Raw genomic sequence first — 20,728 nt, 5'->3', positions numbered from 1 at the left:
AATTTTGGAAGTCCTTTCAAGAAGGTCTAGGCACTCAAGTGAAGCTTAGCACAGCGTTTCATCCGCAGACCGATGGACAAGCCGAGCGTACTATCCAGACCTTGGAAGATATGCTACGAGCATGTGTACTAGATTTCGGTGGTAGTTGGGATGATCATTTGCCGCTAATTGAATTTTCATATAATAACAGCTATCATTCCAGTATTCAAATGGCTCCATATGAAACTTTGTATGGAAGAAAGTGCAGGTCTCCAATTGGATGGTTCGAAATAGGAGAAGTACAGCTAGTAGGCCCCGAATTGATTCAGCAGGCGGTGGAAAAATTTAAGGTGATTCGAGACCGGATGTTGACAGCCCAAAGCCGCCAAAAGTCGTATGCGGACAATCGCCGACGAGACTTGGAATTTCAAGTTGGTGATTGGGTATTTTTGAAAGTATCGCCAATGAAAGGGGTGATGAGATTTGGTAAGAAAGGGAAGTTAAGCCCTAGATACATCGGACCCTATAAAATCATCTGCAAGGTGGGCCATGTAGCCTACGAATTAGACTTGCCTTCGGAGCTTGAATCAGTTCATCCAGTCTTTCATGTTTCGATGCTCTGCAAGTGTGTGGGAGATCCCGCCAAGATTGTCCCGATAAACGATGTGCAAGTAACGGAAAATATATTTTAAGTCATTAAAAGGAGACCTAAGCTCATTCAATTCATTTCAACTCCACGATATTTCTCTCTAGAAACCTCTAGGACATTCTTCACTCTTCATCTACAAGGAAACAAAGGAAATCAAAGATTCATATCAAGAATCTAAGTGAATCAAGTGTATGAAACTCCTCAAAGCTCATCCAAGTTAAGAAATTTCAAGATAAGCAAGCTAGGGTTTTGGTGTTAGAGGAGTGATTCCACTCAAGGTTTGTTCAACCATTATCCAAGGTAAGTTTTATGGATTTTACCTGTTATTTAGAGTATGGGAGAGTTGAAACACTTGGATTAAAGAAGGATGTAAGAAATAGGTCATAAAAGTGTGAATAGTAGCATTATAGAGTGAAGGTTTTGATTAAGTCATGATCATTAATAAGTTGTGATTATGAAAACGTTATAAATGACATTTAGACCATGAAATAAGTATTACATATGAGGAAACGCGATAGTAAGCTATCACCATAAATGTGGAGAAATTGAAGAGAAATGGTGGATTCTGGTCAATGTATTTAAATGATGATTGTTGATGGCAATATTGTAAATGTTGTTGTGAGCATTTGGGAGTTGATATGGAATATGGGACAAGTAGTAAAAACAAAGGAAGTGCTGCCTAATTTTCCCTAGAATAGTAACGCGTTCTTATAGCCGATTAACTAATGTTAGTACGAATTCTCTTTTGAAGGTAGAAACGTGATATCGAAGGAGAACAAGCGAACGATAGCTTAGTTAAACGTCAAAAGGTATGTGAGGCTAGTCCTTTCTTTCTATGGCATGAATCCTATAGCATGACTATTTTTCTTATCCATGAATCTCTTAAATTCCGGAAGATGTGAGCCTATGTCCATAACTAGCTACACAAGGTAATGAATAAAGTCTAGAAGTTATAATACATATGATAGGATGATCCTATGATGCTATCTATTGCTCACACTCACCTTATATACTAATTCCTTCATGGTGAGGCAGGATGTCAATGATTGCTCCATAATGAAGTCGGGGGATCACGACCTTACGTCACCCCGATAGAGTATAGTTGTTCTTGAGCCTTATGCATGTACTATGATAAGCATATTATGACGAGCATACCATAATGAGCATATTATGATGATAATGATATAACACCGCGCCTAGTTGGTCGGGCAGTCACCGCTAAGGCGGGCAGCTATACGTATACACCATGGCCAAATGGCATGGGCAGACACCACTAGTGGACGGCATGAGATGATACCCCGGACGCGGGGGGCATGGACGCAGGCTAATGTTATTGATTATCACACCGATCCGATATGGACGGGCATCTTATATATTATGCATATATGATATGATGATGAGTATGAGTAAGACAGCATGCATTACTTCTCTTATATTTGTCAGTCAGATCCAGATGTTTCATATTGATATTCCCTTTATATCATTGTCTTATTTCATTGTTATTGCCTCTCATACTCTGTACAATGTTCGTACTGACGTCCGTTTTCTTTGGACGCTGTGTTTATGCCCACAGGTAGACAGGTAGGAGAGCTCGACCCAGATTCGTAGTAGTTGTCAGCTGATTCGAAAGCACTCCTTTGTTCCGGAGGTGCTTGATTATTCTTTTGTGTATATTCATGTATATTTATATTTTTTTGGGCATGGCGGGGTCTTGTCCCGTCTTCATGTTTAGCACTCCAGTAGAGGCTCGTAGATACGCAGTGTGGGTTAGATGGTCTCTCGAAGTTGGTACGATGCATGTATATATATATATATATTATTTGATAGCCTAAAGGCTTATGTATATAAAAGTATTTATATCTTCAAATGAAAGATGACTTCCTTATAATTTAAGAATGAATATGATAAAAGAATGTTAATGAGCAAGGTTGACATACGTTTACCTCTGCACTTCTGTTTATATTTCCCTTTTCTAAGAAAATGGAAGGCTTTTTGCTCTGTCCAAAAAATAGCTATGATGCTTGCCTATAGAGATTTATTACCGTTTGAAATCCTTATCTTCAAAATCCCGCCTAAACGTCGATCCTAAGAACCCTAGCTCGCAGCTATAAATATCACCCTTTTGCATTCATTTCGAGATGGTTGAGCAGTCAATGTGTCTCACTCTAAAAAAAAAAACAAAAAAAAAGCCACATATCATTCTAAACCTCTATATTTCATCTAGTCTGTTTGAAACTTTTGGTTAATCGAAGCGGGTTCGGGTTTGTCGTGTTTTGAGTGTGGATCCGGGACCTAAAAGCTCTAGTTCACTGCACACAAAATAGGTCAGTCACTTATTACACGGAATCTGGACGAAGATGTGTCTTAATGTGTTGTGGATGTACTGTTAGTTTCATGTTAATTGCTTTCGTGTTTCGACGTTATGAAAAAATAAATACGCAGCAAAACCTTAGTTGATCATTGATTCAAATCGACATCCTATGTTCATTCCTTTCCGTTAAGAATCACATGTTAAGATATTTTTAACCGCTGTCCTGTTTTCTTTAAAAAATCATGTGATGCGGCAAGTTCGTTTCTAGCTGTATAGACTATTAGATGCTCAACTAAATATGTTTTGCTTTGTGCATATTGCGAGGGTATCGTTGGCTTCCTTGTGTTTCGTGTTTCGAATGTAGAATTGAGAATTCAGCATGTCGCTTGTCGATTTTTTGATGCTTCGAAGTTCTATGCCACCATTCTCGTTGATTTGATTGTTAGTCTACATTTTATGTTTCGGGATATGAATTCCTAACCGGTAGTTTAATTATTGAGAATTAAGTTCAGTTCTTTCTTATGTTGTGGTTTTCGGAATCATGTCCTTGTGTGTCCATTATTCATGCTATGCAGAAATATGTTGTGCTATAGATAGATGAATTAAAATCATGTGTTGGATATGTTTTCTCTTATATGTGTTATTAAACTTTTCACACACTCCTAAAATCACGACATTAGGACTCATGTAGTTTTAAAGTGTGTTCGTAAACTTTGCTAATGTTTTCTGTGTCATTGCGTGGAAGAATTAATTTTAGCATGTGGTTTGGTTGTATATATAATAGGACCTGATTTGTGAAAACGCAATAAAAGACAACTGCCGTTTGATATGATAGGTTGAGTTTTAGTTATTCTTGCCATTGTTTGTTTGAGACAGTTGAATTTAACAACCATGAGTTTCCAATTATGTCCTAAACCATGTACTAATTGAACTAATTGATTGAAGTCTGGTAATCAGTTCGCTGTGCTCTTGCTTAATATCGAGTCATAAATCGAAGTGTGTTAGGTATTTAAAGCTATAGTACTAACAAGAGTCCTTCCACAGTTAACTGAGTAAATGTTAGATGTTAAACAGATACGTTTGTATGTGGGTGTTTTCCATGTAAGATTATTCCTTCGCTGGCTAATAAGTTTTGTTTACCAGTTTAATGATAAGGTGCGTTGCTTTGGGTTTAGTTTACGACTAGATTGTATGAGATGTTTGTCTAATGCTCGGCATACCAGAAAATACTACCCAAAAAAATTCTTTTGTCAGCATATAGTTATAGCGGAATGTATATGTTAGTTAGGTGTCCGAACAATTTTAAGATCTGCTGCAACTTACTTTATGCCTAATGTTAACTTGTGTATTTGGAAGTTGAACACTCATATGAGTTTATATTTGTCTTATTTAACAGTTACGTACGTTTCTAATCTTTATTATATTTTCCTTTTCATGTACACTGCGGGAGCAAATGGAGTCTTCATAAGAAGACTCTCGCCGCCACTAAATTTCTCATTCCGAGATTCGATATCGTCGCTAGATTTTGAACCCGTGTATATTCTACATTCAGTTCTCTTCTCTCTTGAAAACATCTGAACAAAAGCAAGGAGAAGAGGGGCGAACAAAGGAGCTACTGTTGCATTTTGCTCGTCTTAAGATTACTAACTATTTTGTTTCTTCTTTGTGAAATGTTTTATTTGATTCCCGTAAGATTATTGACCTTAAAACACTTAAATTAGAGGGGATACGGGGAATATTATTTTAGTAAGTATAGAAAGTAATAATTCCCAGAACACTACTTCAAGTTCATTTTTTTTTTTTTAATCCCTTTGTTATATGAGTCCAAAAATATCTTTGTTTTAGAAGATTAAGCATTTGTTTTAAGAGAAAATTTATCGTAAAATGGTCACCTGAAGACAGTTTATTTTTTCTTTTTCGTTCAACTTTAAAGAAGTACTTCAACATGAAATATGTTTCTTTTCTTTATTCACAGGAGGTTCAAATTTATTTATTTTTTAAAAATGATCTTTGCATGTTTTTAAGCACATTTCTTGCTCAAGATCTAAACATTACAAACGTTTCCGAAATTAATTCTTTCAAGCTTACTCTTTTTAAGTTCGGATATTGCACAGTGAATTCACTGAAATACTTTGCAAATAATGAGCTAAGAAAAGATTTGATTCATACGGGGAATTTGAGATGAATTATTTTGGCTTTGCACTTGCAGTTTAACGACATATTTTCAGTCCATTAGACCCATCATTTTCTTTTAAAATTGTAAATAACTAGGAATTGAATTCCGTTGCATTTCAATGAAACTAACTTTGTTTAAGAATCAAGTTCAAGTTCAAAACTTATTTTAAACCCTGCAAGCAAGTTAAATGTTTGGTGTTTTTCTTTCAATTGGAAACAAATACCTTCAAGCTCTTTTGATACATTAAAAGTCAGAGTTTTTTAACCCATTTGATCCCTTTTTTTAATTGCAATGGCTTTACGTTCACCTCGTTTGGGATTTTATAGTTAAAATAATAAATTTTAAGCATTACCGTATTTTTAAAGCTAATTTGCACGTAGTTATAATAGACATTATTTTCTTTATAATCTTTTTAGTAATATATTTTAATATTTTGATTAACCTAAGTTTGGCCGGTTAACCGTAATTAACGGATTCTAATGGATACCTAAGACCTTCCCATTAGGATATTTAGAACCCTTACCTAGAATCATTAAGTTAAATAGACCTTTAAAAATCAGAGCCTATTTTAAACATTTATCTAGTTAATAACTAGGTGTCTTAATTCATCGTTAAAATAATTAGGTGGCGACTCCTTAAGTTAAACAATATTAGGCATCATCAATATGTTATACTCCGCTTTGACCCAGTTAAAATGGAGTATAACAATTGGGGGTTGGGAAATAGTTACCTTGATAGATTTTAAATGTTAAGCTTAGGGACGTCTTTTCCTATTTCTCATAACTCGCATGGCTACAAAAATTTTATTTCCAAATTGATTAATTACTTCTACTCAAGGCCGAATGTTCTTTTGTCCGGAAGTCCTGAGAAAAACATAAAAGGAGAAAGAAGAAAAGCACGGGAGTGTGGAACTTACTATTGAGTTCGCTAACCTCATTATTACTTTCTAAGTTCGAGGAAAATTCATTAGTGAGTAAAATAAGTTACTTATAAGGAGAAGGACGAACATTTTTGCCTATGGAAATAATTTGTGATGGAAGTTTAAAAATATACCTTATGTGTAAAAGTGAAGTAAACAACTCAAGTCTCTGTTACTATTATAGTATTGTAGTATACTTTTGCGTGTGCCTATGAGTTCTTATCCCATAATGACTGTGCCAACCCAAGTTTGATCTAATTTAAATTTTTTACAGGTAGTACCGCCTTTCCCTCCTGGTGTTAGCAAAATTTGGGTGACCCCAATTGAGATGACGACCACCATTTGGTCCAAGAATTGAACTTTTCTTGTTTCTTGTGCTTTTCTCTTGTTCATGTTTCAAGTTTGAGTGTATGCCTGTGTCAAATAACTTTTTAATATATAAGATTTGTACTAGTGTATAATATTGATGATCATTATTATTATTATGTGGATATCAGCTTCAGGAATCCATGAAGAGCAGTGTAATAATGTTGAATTACAAGCTTAGGCTCTTTTGGTTACCAAGTTGAATGGAGTTGTCCCAATGACTGTAGATTGATAGCACAAATACAATCCATATTTTTCACTCACTCATAATTGATAATGAGACTTAGGGTGTGTTCGGTATGAAGGAAAGTGTTTTTCATGAAAATTGTTTTCTAAAAAAATAAGTAGATTTCTTATTTATTATTTTGTGTTCGGTATGTGGACATAAAAATATTGTCCTAAAATTATTTGTATATAATTTAGAAAAATACAAGGGAGGTGGGGGTAGAGGTGTGGGTGATGGAGACGGGGGCTATGGGGGTGGGGTGAAGATGAGGAGTGTTGGAGGGTGGGGAGGACACAACTAATGTGCAATGTCATTTATGGAACTTATTTTCTGCACTTCCACTAGGAAAGTCATTTTACTCATTTAAGGAACTTGTTTCCCAGAAAAAATGTTTTTTAAAATTTTTGACCAATCGAAAATGAAAAAAATTAGAAAACAGTTTTTGGAAAATATTTCGGGAGAAATTAATTTTTGGTCCTTTACAAAAAAAATTTAATTTTATGACTTTTTACAAAAGATCTTCATTTTTTACACATAAAAAATCTGAAAAAAACACATAAGAAATCTGAAAAGACATTTTCTTCTATTCAAATTGTAAGAGGCCAAGAGATTTTATTTCCTTAAAAACTGAGACTGAGAAACTCCTTTTCCAACTACTTAGATCACCTGCCTAATCTTGGCAAGTCAAATCCAATAACTCCAAGAAGAAAGCAACTTCCAGTAAAAATCCTACATTGACTGGAACATCAAACAACAGTCAATAACAAGCACAAGAATTTTGGCTTCATATCTACATCATTTGGCTTAGGTTTCATACCTTGTTAATTCCTCCAACATTGACTCTTAACAGAGAGAGGTTTTTATTTCAATTTTCAATAATTTGTGTCACTTGCAGGACAAAATTTGTCAATAACAAAGAGAGTGGGTGTGTTTGGTACCTAAGGAAAACATCTTCTCATTTTTCTTTGAAAAAAGAAAATATTCTCATGTTTGATTGCTCAAAATTAAAATAGAAAGTGTTAATAGTACTTTTGGTCCTTCTATTATTAGTAAATTTTAATTTTAACCCTTGTGATATTTGGCTAGACACATTTAACCTTTAATTACTTGGTCTTAATGAAGACTTAATGAGTTATTAACCTGGCCATTAAAGGGATTCATTAACCTGGTCATTAAAAGAAATCATTAACCCAACCATTACAAGAGTTTGAATTCTGATAATGTTACTGGACATGTTCTTGTAAGAGCATATAGGAACATAGTTCGCGTAAGCTCAAAATATCAAAAATAATATTTACAAAACCAGACTTGGATTTGGCGTCACGTATATTTCACGCGTAGGGGGGCAAATCGACCCGTTTTGCCTTGCAAGCTCATTTCTCATGTGCGCGAGATCACTCTCTTTTACTAACTCTTTACAACTCAAATAGAATACAATACAATATACGGAGGAAAAAACCTTTTTACCTTTTTCTAATCAATAAGGGATACTTTGTCTTCCACATAAGTAAGACAGGAAAGAATAAAGAAAAGGGACCTGCAAATGCCATTCATTAATAAAAATGCCAACAGAAGATAACTTTGAAGAAATAGAGAATTTTGAGCCAAACTTGGCTAATGGGACAAGATCAAGCAATGAAATCTTATGGGATTCTCCGTGATAGTCTTACAAATATGGCGAGACAATTTATAGAAGGAAGAGGTAAGCTTCGACAAGAGATTGACCAGTTTGGCAATGAGATCCATAATTTGCAGGCTAAATTGAATGAAATGGTTGAGGTGTCTGAGGCTCAACTATATCCAGTGTTGTGGAATGTATTGTAGAGCACAAAGAAGTCCAACCATTAGATCCAAAGACTGTTGATGATGCCGAGGTTGAGGAAGTGTATAAACGTGATAATGTCAATTATAAATCAATTTTGGAATAGGGGCATGTTAGACCTCATTCTAACATTTTTCTACATTGTGTTTGGGTAGAAACATGGAAATCGAGGCATCCAAGCCTATGGAGAGGTGCATAAGTGGGGGCAATGTCCTTAAATCCTAAAATGCCGAAGAGACAGAACGACATCAAGAAGTGCAAGATGCATATGGGTCACTTGGTTCATTTGTATCTGGGCCACCGTCAGAAAAGCACAACCACAAACTTGAATAAAATTAGGGTGCAACTCATCTCTTAAGTGGAAGGAAAAGTGGTGATAATGACAGCATAGGCATCGTGCCGCGACTATAACTAAGGCGCATGTTAGGAGGCAACTCAAATGCTTAGCTCGTTTTAGTATTTTACTTCAATTTTAATTTACTTTGGTTAATATCTTCTTTAACTTAGGATGTGTTCAGTGTGAAGGAAAATATTTTCTAATTTCTCATGTTCGATTGCTCAATATTTTAAAACATTTTCTCAAGAAAAAAAAATTCCTTAAAAAGGAGGAAAATAACTTCCCTAATGGAAGTAAGGAAAATAAGTTTAACAAATGAGGATTGTCTGCTCCTCATCGTCGCACACACCTCATCTTCACCCCATCCCACCCCACCCCTACCACCCCACACACTCAACCACCCACACCCGCCACCACTCGTACCACCCTACCCCCCAGCCAACCACCCCAACCCCATCACCATCCAACCCCCATTCCCCAATAGTATTTATCTAGATTATATATAAATGTTTTTAGGATAATATTTTTTGTTTACGTATCAAACACAAGAAAATAAGTGAGAAACCACTTATATTTCAGGAAAACATTTTCCAATCATAGCAAGACATCCTTCGAGCCTGCTTGGCCTAGCGGTTTTGAGGCCAAAAACGCTTTTTTTTTTTAGAAAAAATACTTTTTTTATATATTTAGGTATTTGGCCAATTAGTATAACAACTTTTAAGTAAAAGCAGAAGTAGTTTTTTTGCAGTTGGGGAAAAGCAGAAAATTTATGCTTTTTGAAAAAGCAAAAGCAAAAGCAGAAAATTATTTTTTTCAAGACAAAAATATTCCTACATTAATACATATTTACCGAGTATATCCCTCATTAATCCATTTATTTATAATTAATAATTCTCTATTTTATGTTACCTAGTATAAAGTTAGCTTTCACAGTTTATATTCTGCTTATTATTTACATTTAAATTTTAATTAAACAAAAGTAAAAAATTAATTATAGACATTTAAGTAGAAATTTTAATTAAAGTCTTTCATAATAGACATTTAAACTAAATTTTTTCTGTAAACTAATCTTGATAGTAAAAGTTCATTGATACTTGTTCTTTTTTGTAATTTGACATTCAAAAACACCTTTTTTTTTTTTTTTAGAAGAATAGACAAACACAATCTGCTTATTAAAAGTAGTCAAAAAGACTTTTTAAATGAATTAGAACTTAAAAAAAAAAGAAAAAAAAAAAGGGCCAAACAGGCTGTTATATGATTTTAGAGCCTGTTTGGATGGGCTTATGGCTTTAAGCTGAAAACAGCTTATAAGTCAAAAAAAATAAGTTGGGGTAGCCCAACTTATTTTTTTTGGCTTATAAGTTGTTTTCAGCTTATAAGCTGCTTTAGATAAGTTAAGTCAAATTGACTCAATTATTTTTTTGAGCTTATTTTAAATACAAAATGACTTTAAGCTGGTCAGCCAAACACTCAAAAAAGCTAAAAACAGCTTATAAGCCAACTTATAAGCCAATCCAAACGGGCTCTTAGTCACGTAGTGAATACAAAAGAGGATGGAAAAAATATGCAGGCTACTGAGATGACCTTTGGTGGTATTTGGCATTTTTTGTAAGCCAATTATCAGTTCTTCTCTTTTCTCCTCTCTTGTCATAGGCTCCTCCCAATTCTCTTAGGTTAGTTTTATTTTAAATATAAATGTTTGTACATCAACTTGAGAGGAAATTCAGATTAATATGGGACTTAGTTTGAATTCTCTGTTGCTTATTGATGTTCTTGAGACTGTAAACTATAATTACCTTTTTAAAAAAATTAAAAACTGTAAGTCCCACCATTTATGGGAGGGAAATTCAAGTATCCGAATGTTTCAAAGAATAATATGAAATTGATGCATGTAAGGTGTTTGACATATTGCCTAAGTGAGAAATTAGTTCATCGGTGAAGTCTGAGTAACCGAGCAATATTAAGTGGTCGTTTGGTAGGAAATTGGTACTTTTCTTGGTATTATTTCTTATTAATTATTTGGTTTGTTGTATTAAAAGTAACATGCATTGTAAAACAAATTAAGTAAAAGTTGTTTGTTTACAAAAATAACCTCCATCTTATTTAGCAGAAAAGGGATTTGAGGGACCTCAGGGCTATTTTTTGTCATTTTCATTATTTTATCCTGTGATAACTAATCCTGGAATTGTTATTCCACCCTCAGCCAGAGATAGCTTATTCCGGTACTAATTTTAATCTTGGGATAACTTATCCCAGGATTATTAACCAAACAAGGGATAAGGCGGTAATAAATTTTTATCCCAGGACTATTTTTCCTTATCCATCATACCAAACGACCCCTAAGAGTGTAATTACGAGTAAGTGTGGGGGTACTTGGGGTCAGTTTTGGACTGTTTTTTCAGACTGTTTGAACTAAATATGCTCGCAGCTGAATTAACACTTTTGAGTATCGAATTGTAGCTACGCTTGCGAGCAGTCATCTGATTGCCTAGCTAAGGCTAGTTTTGTACACTACATTGGCTGTTTAACTGAGATGTGGGATCTGATTTGTTTTCTGAAAAGGTTCCAAGAGTTCAAATATAATATGATCTTATGTGACTGCTAGAATTTGATTCCCAAACATTGTATGTGACTGCTAAGGGTCGTTTGGTGCTGGTTAAGAGCTAAGTTATTCATGTATTAAATCCTTCATAAGTAATACCATGTTTGGTAGCATTCTTTTGCTATGTATAAAATTCAACACACTTAATACGGTGTTTGATTTGCAATTTAGAAACCGGCATAACTAATACATGTATAATTTATGAGGGAATCTATGTATTATTTTATGCAGGATAGAAGATAGAATAACTAACACATCAATAACTAAACCCTGCATAAAATAATACATAAATTCACTCATAACTAGTCCTTGTATTTCTAATACCTGTATTAACTCTAACCAGCTACCAAACGACCCCTAATTGCATATGAATCATGAATGTATTTTGTGCCTAATTAAATTACTTCAAACTATTTGAGGCACTTGTTAATATAATTTGAACCATGTGTGAGGTCTTAGAGCAAGTTTTGGTTATGGCGCATGAAAGACGCTTGTATGTGATCACTTAGGGGTCGTTTGGTAGAGTGTATAAGAATAGTACTGAATAGGGTATATTAATAATGCTGGGATTAGTTATACTGAGATTATTCTTATCCACTGTTTGATTGGGTGTATTAAGGGCAGTTCTGTCTTTCATCATGCTTATCCATGTATTAATAACCCTTTTATTGCTAATACCATGGTTTGCTATGTACAAGAATAGTACTGATATTAGTTATACATAGGTTGAAAAGCACTACCAAACAAAGAATTAATAATACCAAAACTAATACATGTATTAGATTCTAATACATCCTACCAAATGAGTCCTTAGAGCATAATGCTGAATACTAATGCTAACTTGAATCGCCTATGTGTTATGAACTAAGTATGGGGTAAGCTAGGTTAACTATATGAACTTAGCTGTGAGTAAATATATGTGCTGCTAATTGGCATGTGCAACTGAGTGGCTTCATTTAAGTGCTAGGTAATGCTGATGCTCGATTGCTGTGTCTCTTGCAATGGCGTTTGTGACCTGAATCTAATGTGAGTGTTTTAAGGGATGTCCTGAGAATGAAAGTGCATTCTAAAAGTTAAAAATAGAGCTGCAAGATTTCTGAGGAGATGAATACAATGTAATCTTTTAGGACTAAAAGGTTTAGTGTGTGTGAATTCACTTCTGCAGCATGGAGTGCCAAATCTGATAAACTTAGCATCATTTTAATCTGACTGTCTGATTTATTCACTTTGTTTCATACATTGAGTTGATCTTGTACTTTTACTTAAGTTTGAGGTACAGTTATAGGTGTAGCTATAGTGATTTTGTTAGGAAAGAATCTTAGACAGTTTCAACAAGTTCTAGAGTTGACTTATAGTACTTCTCATGTCAAATCGGCTACATAATGCAAAGTCCTTTTAAATATTTTGAATTGTTGATTATGTTGATTTTAGTACTTCTCATGTAATTTTCAAATACATATATTGTGTTTAAAAATCTTTATTCGAATTGACGCCAAAAATTAAAATATTTCGACCTCGTACTCCAAAATCTTCCGCATAAAGTGGGAGTGTGGGAGAATTTCACTAGCAACTACTGTCACTATAAGCCCAATAGCCACCAAAGGGATAAATGTCATCACGCGCAAGTCATGTGTTATCCTTTTTCTTGAATTCCATTAGCTTCCTTGCTCGATCCAGATTGAACTTGTTCCAGCCCTCACTTACCGAGTAGTAAATCTCAAAATCTTCAAGGTGATAAAAAACCCCCGAGCTATTTCATCTGTGGTTAGTTTTGCTTCCATTCTCAATAGTTTTTTTAGCATAAATGTTAAATTTCTAACCTTTTTCGAAATATTCCGCTTTATTTTATGGGTATCTCCATTTAGAATCTTGTACTGTAGTTTTTAAATTTTTGTTTTACAACTTTTTGATATTGCCTATTGCTAGTTGGTTTCCTCTTGTGGGGCAACCTTTGAGATGGGTGTTTTTCTTTTCTGATAGGGGTTTTCTGGAATAAAGTTTGGATGTGTAAGTAGCTCATGTTTCCACTAAAAGTTTCTGAAATGGGGCATTTCTATCCAACGTTTTTTTTGAATTTCTTGTGTTTGTGATTGAGAGAATGAATAAACACTGATTAACCAATTGCTATTTCTATTTCCTAAATTTTATTTTGTTTTCTGATTGCAGTTCAAGTTTGAGTTCTCAAGATTTGTTCTACTCTGAGTTCTCAAGATTTGTTCTACTCTAGAAAAAGCTTCAATCTTTGGTGAGGAAGAAGAGAAAGAGAGAGTATTGGATTGACAATGGATTCAGGTGATGCATCCAGATATTCAGCTGGGGTGGACGATGATTATGAATCTTTACTTTCAACGACTGATGCGGAGCTCTTAAAACGGGCATGGCGGAATGAAAAGTCTGCTCCTGAAATTCTTCAATATGAGACTGCTTTGGTTCAAAGATCCAGAGAACAAATTCAATTGATGGTATGCACATTTCATATGTTTAGGCCTCTTAAATTTGCACCTGGGATATTTGTCTGTTTAGTTTTTGAGCTTTGGCTTTCACCTTATGTTCTATTAGTCCTTTCCATGTTAATATTTTCTTTTTGTTTTAAAACTTGTGTTTTGTTTGGCATTATGTGGTGGATATATGTCTCTGTGGGTTGAGAATTACAAGTTGTCATAATTTTAGAAGGGTGTTTATAAAGGGACTATTCTATTGTAGAACAAAAGATTTTGTTTTGTCCAAGACTCTAGAAGGATCCAACTGAAGTTTTCGGTTCTGGTTAAAAGGATGAGATTAAACTGTTAGATAGAAAAAACTTATTTTGTAGCAAAAAATACACTGGATAATTGATTATATTAGTGCCTAACAGAATTTAATTTTATTAAGTGTTTGCTATTAATTTTCCTATAGGAGCATGACTTGAAAAATTATCTTTCTCAATGTTGGACTTCTTTTATTTTGTATGTGATGTTAGGCATAGCCCGTGCTGTGCACGGGCACGGGCCATCTAGTCTCATATACTGATAACCCTTAAGTTACACCGTGTTGAGCATACTAGGATCATTCCTCATAAAGTATCTGAGTTTAAGATGCACTGTGTGGAGCACATATTTATTCTAAAGAACAATCCTAGGATCGTTCCTCATAAGGTATCTAAGTTTAAGAAGGACCTGCCACTCAAAGAGACAAAAGTTAGCAGTGGACCTTAAGCGTGTTTGGGGAGAACCAACTTTACTTGTAACTTGGTCCAGTAGTGTTGGGAGAGCTTTATTTGGAGGTATAAAACAGGAAGGTAAATGGAAACGTACACTTGAATAAACAAATGGCAGAACCACGACAGAAACATTAGAATTTTGTGTCACCAATAATAATTGTTAATATAATTGACTGACTTACAGCTGAAGCTGGTAATTCCAGAGCTTAGGAACTTGATGCTACTAAAATAAGTTGTTTAATGGTAGTTTCGTTGTGGATATGATAATTTTGTATGATAAAAAGCTTTTTGTGATTGCTTCATTCGGAAACTGAAGCCTATGTTAAAGGACATAGCTGTGTTTGGAAAATCACATATGAACTTATTGGTTGAAATCCAAAACTGTGTGCTATCTGAGCGAAAAAGCTGTTGTGCTCTGATCTAAAAAAGAGATTATCATGATGTGTGTTGTTGCTCCTACTTAATGGATTTTAATCCATATCTTCGATGTTGGTGTACAACATCTGTTAATTGTCATTTAATAAGGTGGAATGTAAAACTCTTCTGACACTCCAAATCAACATTTCATGTGATGATGCCAAAAAGTTTCATTTACATCTTCCGGTATATTGTTCATTTATATCAATCTAATTTTTCTTTAGTTCCTCAACTTATGCTGCTCATTATTAATTTATGCATTTTCATGGTTTACAATGTATTATATGCTGATTCTACTTGCTCTTTGCTCCAGGAAGAAACAGTAGAGGATTTTTTCAAAAATGGTGTTGATCCACTCACTGTGTCTCTTTACCAAATGGACCTCGACAGAACTCTCTTTCTATTGATATCATATTTAAGAACCCGTCTCCAAAAGGTAGCCTTGAATTATAATATCTTATTATATGTCTTTGATTTTGGTGAAATGCATATTTGGAAAGAGCTGTAGTCATGATGTGGGAAAACCTCAGTCTACCGATTACTTGGAGTTCTAAAATAGTTCTTTAAGTTACTGGTAGTGTCTTTAAAGCGTGATCTGTTTGCGCGGCATAGGATCTCATCTCTTAGCGTGTCCCTGCAGCTTATCCTTCATAATTAATGTTTGACTGCAGATCGAAAATTATGCATTTCACATACAAAAAATTACTGACTTATGGAATCGTCTATCTAAACAAGAGCAGAAATTTGCTGAAAGGTAAAGCCCGTTTCTCTTGATTCTAAGTGTTCTATGCATACAAAGTTTAAAATGTTAATTATCTGGGATGATTAGGTGTATTGACGACATGGAGCAACATCTAGATCAATCTGTTCTCTCAAAGTTGCCTCATGGCTTCAAGTCCCACTTGAAGCAATCTTCACTAAGTTTGGGAGATGACATGGGTAAGCTTGCCATGCTCCTTACAAGTTATTGAGTTAAAATTGCTCAAGTCCCTTGCCCTATCTGCTTGTTTATGCATTTCCGTGTGTATTTCACTCTATCTATGTCATCGTAGAGCAAAAAGAGTTTCTAGATCAAAAGCATCTTGAAACAATAAAAGGTTCGTTGCTAAGTGATTTAAGTTGTCTATGAACACGGTGCAGTAATTTAAGTTCTCTAATCAATTGCCAAACCTGCAACCTGATTGCTAGTTAGGTTAAGGCACGATGCAATCTCATGCACTCATTATATCTATTTGTTTTCTTCGCATTTAGACATCTCAAATGTAAAGAATTTTGGGATATACATTTGTACTGAGACAACGGTTTCTCTTTTTGTATGCCTTTTAGTTCCTGAGCCGCAGCTACATCAATATGTTATCTGCAGAAGCAAGAGATTGTTAGGATCCTTTCAGCTTGATGACAGGCAATCTTCTTTAATTTATTGTCGTTTTTCTTCGGACCTCCCTGATTAATTTTTATTCTTGTCTTCCATTTTTCTTTGATGACAGTGGGGAAGAACCAGTGAACATCGAAGCCAATGATTTGTACGCTCTGCCTTATAAGTCCATAAAGCCACTCGTAGAGAGTGGGCAGATTGATCTGGTATGAGAGTATAGGTAACGGAACACTGCCCCTTTGTTTTCCGCTGATAGGAAACCGAAGAAAAGCATAGATTTCTGAGTATTTCGTTGATTAGGAGGATATTAAATTGTTTCAATTGCGATCATATCATTACCACAACTGATAGACATAGAAATTTGTTTGCTAATGCCAACTACTTGAATTGAATATGTTGGAACTTTGTACTGTCATAAATATTACTGTACTCTTCATTCTTCATTAGTATAGTATTACATATGTATGAGCTCACAAAAGAAATTGGGATTCAAGTACCACAAAAAGGGAAAAGTTGGCCTTTCTAATGTGAAATACAAATAGCAAAACACATCTCTTTCATGTACATACATTGTTGGCACAGGCATCCCTTACTAGTATAAGATAAATCTAGAAATTTAGTTGTGCTCATTTAGTTAGGGTTTATTGAATTTATTTAATTATTTTATTTTAGGGAAAAGGCTCAAATATGCCATCGAACTATCGGAAATGGCTCATTTATGCCACTCGTCAATAGTTTGGCTCATTGATGCCATCGAACTATAGGAAATGACTCATTTATGTCATCGAACTATATGAAATGGCTCATTTATGTCACTCATCAATAGTTTGACTCATTTATGCCATCATTTGTTACCAAAATGACTCATCCATGCCATATTTCAGTAAAGCTGGTTTTACAATACCATATATGATACGTGGCCTCCAACTAGATTATGGTTGTGGGTGGGTAGGGTATATGGATCGGATGTTTTCTTAATTTGATATTTAAAATTGGGCTGGTTTTAGTTAAACGACGTGGACCTCTAATTGGAGGCCACGTGTCATATCTTGTATCATAAAACCGGCGTTAATAAAAAATGGCATGGATGAGTCATTTTGGCAACGAGTAATGGCATAAATGAGTCAAACTATTAATGAGTGGCATAAGTTAGTCATTTCCAATAGTTTGATGGCATAAATGGGCCAAACTATTGACGAGTGGCATAAATGAGTCATTTCCGATAGTTCGATGGCATATTTGAGTCTTTTCCGTTTATTTTATGTCAGCTCATTTTTTTTTTGTTATTGCCGTTGTGATATTGAGCAAACTCAAAACTACGAAGAACAAAAAGACCGTCATTTCAGAACATTTTTTAATCTCATACTAACAAAGTGAAAGAGGATACATATTAAAATAAACTTACAAGGATTAATTGTACGAACAAAACAAAAGCAAATGACATGATTTGTTGGACAAATAAAAGTAAACTGCTGAAGCCGGTCCCTCTCTCGACCAAATTCCCCTCACTGCAAACGATAGATAATTTAGACCCTGCTGATAAATATGTGTTCCATATGGCTTGTGACAATAGTCATAGAAGATAAGATAGAACGAAACTTCAAGAAATGAGGAGACGTGGTAATGGTACTAATATGGTTTAGGAGCAGAGATATGAAAAAACAATGAAATTTTCAGTAGGATGGAGGTGGCGGCGGGTAGTTGTAGTGATAAGCAGGTGGAGGCGAAGGAGATGGTGGGGCTGGCGACATGTAGTAATATGGAGGAGGAGATGACAATGGTGGGGGTGGTGACATGTAGTAATATGAAGGAGGTGGAGGTGAAGATGTAGGTGGTGGTGACTTGTAAACGTATGGAGGAGGGGGTGATGATGAGGGAGGAGGTGGAGGAGATGGTGATGGCAGTGGTGGGGAACTGTAGTAATAAGGAGGAGGTGGTGATGGTGATGGAGGAGGTGGCGATGGTGATGGAGGTGGTGGAGAGTTGTAAGCATATGGAGGAGGTGGTGAGTTATAATAGTAATTTGGAAGTGGTGATGGAGAAGGTTGTTGTGAAGACTTATCAGGAAATGAAGGTGCAGGTACAGGTACAACCGATGATCGAGGAGATACTTTATCACTAGGATATGGTGCCCATGAATAATAATATGGAGATGGAGCCCATCCTGAAGGTGAGGGCGGTGAACTATTATCATATGGAGATGGTGATAGTGGCGATGTAGTTGGTGAACTTGGAGCATTCTTGTAGTAGGAAGTAGATGAAGGTGCTGGGGAAGGTCGAGGAGAGAACCACTCTATAGGTGATGGTGGGGACTGGTTAGGGTAAGAAGGTGCAAGTACAGGCGATGATTGAGGAGTTGTCGTATAACTAGGAGATGGTTCCCATGAAGAGTAATATGGGGATGGAGCCCATCTTGAAGGCGAGGGCGGAGAATTAAAATCATTTGGAGTCGGTGATAGTGGTGATGAGGTTGGTGAACTTGGAGACTTGTTGGAAGTACGAGAAGGTATTGGGGAGGGTTGAGGAGAAGACCACCCAAAAGTTGATGGTGGACTAGAAGTGTAATAATCCGAGGATGATGGTTGTGGTGATGGAGATGGTTGACGTGATTGGTTAGAGTTAGGCGCAGACATTGGTACTGATTCTGGAGATGACTTGGAACTATATTTTCTCCATGAATGAAATCTGTGTCTTGCTTCTACGCTCTTGGATACCAAAAGTATCGCCACAAACCATACAAGATATGGCCGAAAAGAAGCCATATTTTGTTAGAGGTATGAAGAAAATGAACTGAAATTGGTGAGCATAAAGAGGGAGAAATTCCCTTTATATAGTCTTCTCATGAAATTTTGGTACAATATTTTAGTGAAATTTATGAATGTTGCTGCCCCTAGTTAGTAGACTTGTTCTTCAGTAGTGACAAAACTAACGTTGAGACGAACTCAAATATAAGACTTTGAGGGCAAATGGAGCTACATTTTGCATTCGGCATGAAGAACTTCCAAGGACGGCTTTAAAAGTTCTAAAAGACACTTCATTAATATTTTCATCTCTCATGTAAAAATCTTATTATATTTGTTTAGATTGCAAAATTAGTAAGTTGTGCAGGGTTACTTATATCTTTTGTTTTACTTTATATCTATTTTCATTGGAAAAGGATAAATTTATAAACTCCGCCTTGCTTTAAAGTTGTAGAAATAAGAAAAAGAAAACAAATTGTCTCTTCCGGAAACAAGGACGAACTATCAATCAAAAAGAAAAAACAAATACAACAAAAATTATATTTAGGTGATTGCCTACATATATAGAATTCTTGAAAACTAAATTTACAAAACCTGTTATTTCATATTAACCACCATAACGTCAGAAAATATGTCTTTTGTGGAATGCGTCACAGTGTAGATTTGAAAGTGTTACATTGACCGTTCTACGTCAAAGTAATATATGGTTAATCAATATTGTACCGTGTAGCTTAGCGATTGTACTTCAAATTTGCATGTAAACTTTATGTCAATCGACAGTGATCAGTTCCAATTTTAGCAGTTCATTTTTGTTATCTTTCCTTCTTGTATTTTTCGGCCTTTTTTTTTTCTCCCGGGAGAAGTAGTACTCACTCAGTCGTTCTTTCCTTTCCGAGAAAGAATCATTTTCTACATTTAAAAATAATTTAAGTTAAATTTCTTATTTTATTCTTATTAATTATATTTTATAGTCGCACGATAATTTTATAACTACACAAATGTGAGGCAAGTTTAAAATTACAAATTTCAACACTCTTCTATTTCTTTCTTAAATTCCATAATCAATCAAACAAATCACATAAAATGAAAGAGATTAAGCTTTAACTAATGAAATGTGAACGTCCAAAAAGTGCTCAAATTCAATGGAGCCTCTGGACTTTCTTTTATAACTGTATTCTAGAGAGATTTGATGTATGGTCTATTACTGATGTTATTTTAGGTATATGACCCTTCTTGTAGATAATAATATTTTCTCAGCTAAATTGCTGATATCAACCATAGTCATAGGTGTTAGGATGGTTTGTGCAGATAGCCCGAGCGTGCTAGGTTGAGAGATGAATGTAAGGTAGAGTGTACATCGTGATTTGCTTGAGGACAACCAAAGGTTTCAAGTGTGGGGTTGTGATCCACGACTAAATCAAATTACACACATGTTTTAAGTTATGTTCCGCCTCATATTTTGATTACTTTATTTTTGTTTGAATTAGAATCTGTCTACTTTATGCTTAATACATGGGTTTTGCTATGTAGGACACGATTTTGAGCAAAAGGAATGATTTAGAGCTAAAATGGATGAAATACGGCTTTGAAGTTTGAGTAGAAGTCCAAA

The 20,728-nt window shown here is 35.0% G+C and overlaps 2 protein-coding genes across 5 annotated transcripts; one reads left to right on the top strand and one right to left on the bottom strand.

The window, feature by feature from the left end:
* The first annotated feature begins 10,119 nt into the window (after positions 1–10,119).
* Positions 10,120–16,818, top strand: LOC132643565 (DNA replication complex GINS protein SLD5-like). Of its 4 annotated transcripts, none has more exons than XM_060360020.1 (7): positions 10,120–10,458; positions 13,554–13,849; positions 15,317–15,439; positions 15,675–15,757; positions 15,833–15,942; positions 16,330–16,378; positions 16,491–16,818. In XM_060360020.1, the coding sequence occupies exons 2-7, from the start codon at positions 13,670–13,672 to the stop codon at positions 16,588–16,590; spliced, it is 645 nt and encodes a 214-aa protein (XP_060216003.1). In that variant the 5' UTR covers positions 10,120–10,458; positions 13,554–13,669; the 3' UTR covers positions 16,591–16,818. The 4 variants fall into 4 exon arrangements, with proteins under 4 accessions (XP_060216003.1, XP_060216001.1, XP_060216000.1 ...); XM_060360018.1 differs by having other exon boundaries at positions 10,121–10,393; positions 16,330–16,405; XM_060360017.1 differs by having other exon boundaries at positions 10,121–10,458; positions 16,330–16,405.
* A 918-nt stretch (positions 16,819–17,736) lies between these two features.
* On the bottom strand, positions 17,737–19,140 carry LOC132643900 (extensin-2-like). Its single transcript, XM_060360437.1, has one exon. It carries the CDS (start codon positions 19,138–19,140, stop codon positions 18,052–18,054), a length of 1,089 nt encoding a protein of 362 aa, XP_060216420.1. The 3' UTR covers positions 17,737–18,051.
* Between the last annotated feature and the right edge of the window lie 1,588 nt (positions 19,141–20,728).

The sequence above is a fragment of the Lycium barbarum genome, chromosome 6, assembly GCF_019175385.1.
Source record: "Lycium barbarum isolate Lr01 chromosome 6, ASM1917538v2, whole genome shotgun sequence".
NCBI classification, from domain to species: Eukaryota; Viridiplantae; Streptophyta; class Magnoliopsida; order Solanales; family Solanaceae; genus Lycium; species Lycium barbarum.
The sequence above is the reverse complement of the archived record's forward strand: the minus strand, read 5'-3'. Positions and strand labels throughout refer to the sequence as shown.

What these genes read in the sequence shown, in the direction of transcription:
- LOC132643565 (XM_060360018.1), top strand. Translation starts at nt 13,670, where the DNA reads ATGGATTCAGGTGATGCATCCAGATATTCAGCTGGGGTGGACGATGAT. An exon ending in GAGCAGAAATTTGCTGAAAG is followed by an intron (nt 15,758 to 15,832) that starts GTAAAGCCCGTT and finishes TGGGATGATTAG; the next exon opens with GTGTATTGACGACATGGAGC. An exon ending in AAGTTTGGGAGATGACATGG is followed by an intron (nt 15,943 to 16,329) that starts GTAAGCTTGCCA and finishes TATGCCTTTTAG; the next exon opens with TTCCTGAGCCGCAGCTACAT.
- LOC132643900 (XM_060360437.1), bottom strand. Translation starts at nt 19,140, where the DNA reads ATGGCTTCTTTTCGGCCATATCTTGTATGGTTTGTGGCGATACTTTTG.